Source organism: Pseudorasbora parva, chromosome 2 (genome assembly GCF_024679245.1).
Source record: "Pseudorasbora parva isolate DD20220531a chromosome 2, ASM2467924v1, whole genome shotgun sequence".
NCBI classification, from domain to species: domain Eukaryota; kingdom Metazoa; phylum Chordata; class Actinopteri; order Cypriniformes; family Gobionidae; genus Pseudorasbora; species Pseudorasbora parva.
Window position 1 is genome coordinate 34,213,050 of NC_090173.1, and position 1,282 is coordinate 34,214,331.

Below are 1,282 nucleotides of genomic sequence, written 5' to 3' on the forward strand. Positions count from 1 at the left end.
AGTTCGATTACGGTGTTCAGATGCATATTCGAATATCGAATAAAAAGTGTCAGCCCTAATATAAAGTATATTTAGTTCAGTTCCTGGAACATTCTTATGTCTATGTTTTTGGTTAGTGGTTGTTTCTCTCCTGAGTTTTATATTCTCCTGTTATCCCGAGTGTTTGTTATTTTTGATTTATTGTTAATTAAAGTTAACATTAAAGCTTACCTCAACTCTCCTTGCTGCAACCACACCATAGTAGGAGCATGTAGAATTATAATGATTCATAGAAAGATAGAAAGTTTTTTGTTTTCAGATTTTTGTACAGTACTGTAGTTGTATTTGTCACTGTGACTCTCTGGCACAATAATATACAGCAGTGTCTTCATTCTTCATATTATTCATCTGCAGATACATCTGTTTCTTGCTGTTTTCTCTGGAGATGGTGAACCGTCCCTGAACAGACTGAGAGTAGTATATATAACCACTACCAGATGAGATGTATGCCAGCCACTCCAAACCTCCTCCTGCAGCCTGTCTGATCCAAGCTAAGTGCTGGTCACCACTAAAACCAGAGACTGTACAGGTAAGTCTGTGAGATCCTCCAGGTTTAATGACCGCTGACTCAGACTCGGTCAGTGTCTGACACCAACAGACTGAAAAATGAACATTTCAATATTAACATTTACAACAGTACACATGAATAATCTGATTGTCATCAAGAGCCGTTCTTACATTCTGTGAGAGCAAACATGATGATAAAACCCAGTTTAGACACAATATCCATTGCCATGTCATGAAAAGAGGTAAGTCATAAACAAGTTGTGTGTCTGTAGATGAATAGAGTCGGGGCTTTAAAAGGAACAAGAAGGAGAGGGCAGTCTATGCAAACCTAAAGGTACATTTACATGCTGTGCCCTTATTAACCTCTGTTGTGTGTCTGCCTTTCATCTTTACTTTTTTCTAGCTCATGATAATTGAATAGTGCATGTATTTTTAATTATTCCAAATCAAAAGCTGAGCCTAGAACCCTCCCCCAGACAGCACGGGGGGCTATTTACTTTATTTAATTTGATGTAAGTGTGAAATTGTGAACTAATAATTGTTACATGTTTTCGGTGTGAACAACAGTAATTAGAGATGAGATTGATGGATAAATATTTTCACATGCTTTATTGCTGATGTTGATGAATGAGAGATAAGTCAGTTTTCTTTTCAGATTACCCATCTGAAGTGTTTTTGATAAAATATGGCATGAACAGTGAATGTCTCCAAAGCACATAAGTTTATGAACTGCACA

The 1,282-nt window shown here is 36.8% G+C and overlaps 1 gene segment (V, D, J or C); it reads right to left on the reverse strand.

Moving 5' to 3' along the window:
• Nucleotides 1–327: 327 nt before the first annotated feature.
• On the reverse strand, nt 328–775 carry LOC137048973 (Ig heavy chain V region 6.96-like). The segment is given in 2 exon segments: nt 328–638; nt 718–775. Coding segments are annotated over 2 exon segments (369 nt in total).
• Nucleotides 776–1,282: the final 507 nt, after the last annotated feature.